General features: G+C 38.0%; 1 protein-coding gene across 1 annotated transcript; it reads right to left on the reverse strand.

Annotated features, from left to right (window-relative positions):
- Positions 1–303: 303 nt before the first annotated feature.
- LOC103287261 (olfactory receptor 4L1-like) lies at positions 304–1,242 on the reverse strand. Its single transcript, XM_008142939.2, has one exon. The coding sequence runs from the start codon at positions 1,240–1,242 to the stop codon at positions 304–306; it is 939 nt and encodes a 312-aa protein (XP_008141161.2).
- Between the last annotated feature and the right edge of the window lie 763 nt (positions 1,243–2,005).

A 2,005-nucleotide genomic window follows, 5' to 3' on the forward strand; every position in this document is an offset into this window, starting at 1 on the left:
CAGGCAGAAGCGGTTAGGGGCAATCAGAAGGCAGGCAGGCAAGCTGTCCTGGATTGTGAGAGGGATATCCAACTGCCCGTTTAGGCCTGATCCCCCTAAATGTACAGTTGGACATCCCTTCAGGGGTCCCAGATTGGATAGGGTACAGGCTGGGCTGAGGGACAACCCCCGTCCATGCACGAATTTCGTGCACCGGGCCTCTAGTTTTAACATAAGAAGAGTGAAACCCTGGGTTATGTATAATCTATTTAAGTTCTGTTAGCATAGTATTTGAAAGTAATGTTAATTTTATTGTGCTTAAATTTAGAAGTTCTGCATAGAGCTAACAAGTAGGAACCGTAATTTTCTCATGGCCACTTGCATTTTCTGATTTCTCAGGGTATAAATGATCGGATTCAGGAAGGGTGTGATAACAGTGTAAAATACAGAAAGGATTTTATTGCCTGCAAAACTACTGAATGGCCAGGCATAGATAAAGATACAAGGTCCAAAGAACAGAGTGACTACAATGACATGTGCAGACAATGTGGACAGAGCCTTGGAGAGTCCTCCAGATGATCTTTGCCAGACAGTGACCAGGATGACAGCGTAGGAGACAAGCAGGAGGATGAAACAGATAAGCGAGAGCAGCCCACTGTCAGCAATGACAAATAGTTCCAGGGTATAAGTTTTGGTACAAGCAAGCTTAATCACAAGGGGGAGGTCACAAAATATATTGTCTACCACATTGGGGCCACAGAAAGGCAAATTCACTATTAGTACCATCTGGCTCATGGTGTGTATAAACCCAATTATCCATGAAAGTATCACAAACCCATTCACCAAGCGACGGCTCATGATTGTCCTGTAGTGCAGAGGTTTACATATGGCTACGTATCTGTCAAAGGCCATGGCTATCAAAAGAGTCATCTCAGCACCCCCAAAGAAGTGCATAAAGAACATCTGGGTCATGCAGCCCCATATGGAGATGGTCTTATGTTCAGCGAGCAAGTCTGTGAGCATCTTGGGTGTGGCGACAGTGGAGACACACATGTCCAAAAAAGAGAGGTTCCCAAGGAGGAAGTACATGGGGGAATGAAGGGTGCTGCTACATGTCACTGTGACTATAATGAGAATGTTTCCCAATGCAGTAGCACTGTAGACCAAGGAGAATGTCACAAAGAAGAAAATCTGAAGTTCCCATCGTCCAGAAAACCCTAGTAAAATAAACTCAGTCACTACAGATTCATTTTTGAGATCCATTTACTCAAATCAGAAAAGTCCCAGAAGTTCTTTTCTACAAAAAGAATAAAAAAAAGAGCCACAATTAGTACCAATGTTTTTCTATTTCTACTTAATGAATAATAGTTGGTGATATGAGAGCATCTGAAATATATCAGCATATCACTATTTATAATTTGAGATTAGTTTATGAGTCACATCACTTAGTAACAGTATTCTTATAGTTACTCAGAAATAAAAGAGCATTTGATGAAGTGAAATCTTGTTTTCTACTGTATTCTATCAAAAATACTCATCAATTAATCATGACTTTGTCACTAATATGTACATGTGAAAAATTAGATAAGTAACTAGATTAATGTTTATTTTGTCTTTTTATTATAATCTTCTTTATGTGTCACCCTTTGAGATTATGTTACCTCAATATATGGAATTAGGATTTGGAGATGAGGGAATTGTATTGTCCTATTTCTCTGAGGTAATTTGCAAAGGTTATTCTATCATTCTAAAATAAACAAGTGTACACATACAATATTAGAAACTAATTTATACATATAAATGAGTCTTTGAATTCATTAAAAATAATTTTGCTTTTTAGTTTCTGTTGTGTAGTATACTGAGAAACATGGGCTCAGCCTCAGATAATTTTGAGCTTGTTTTCAGTGAGAAGTGTGTGTATTATGTGTAAGTGTACATATGTGGTGTTTTAGAAATAATGAAATAATTCAATCCTAACATATAGATTTTGCCAGGTTGTAATATATCATACTAAATTGTCTTTACT

Source organism: Eptesicus fuscus, chromosome 5, assembly GCF_027574615.1.
Source record: "Eptesicus fuscus isolate TK198812 chromosome 5, DD_ASM_mEF_20220401, whole genome shotgun sequence".
NCBI classification, from domain to species: Eukaryota; Metazoa; Chordata; class Mammalia; order Chiroptera; family Vespertilionidae; genus Eptesicus; species Eptesicus fuscus.

Bases quoted from the DNA above. Each gene is read 5' to 3' on its own strand.
- LOC103287261 (XM_008142939.2), bottom strand. From the start codon at position 1,242: ATGGATCTCAAAAATGAATCTGTAGTGACTGAGTTTATTTTACTAGGG.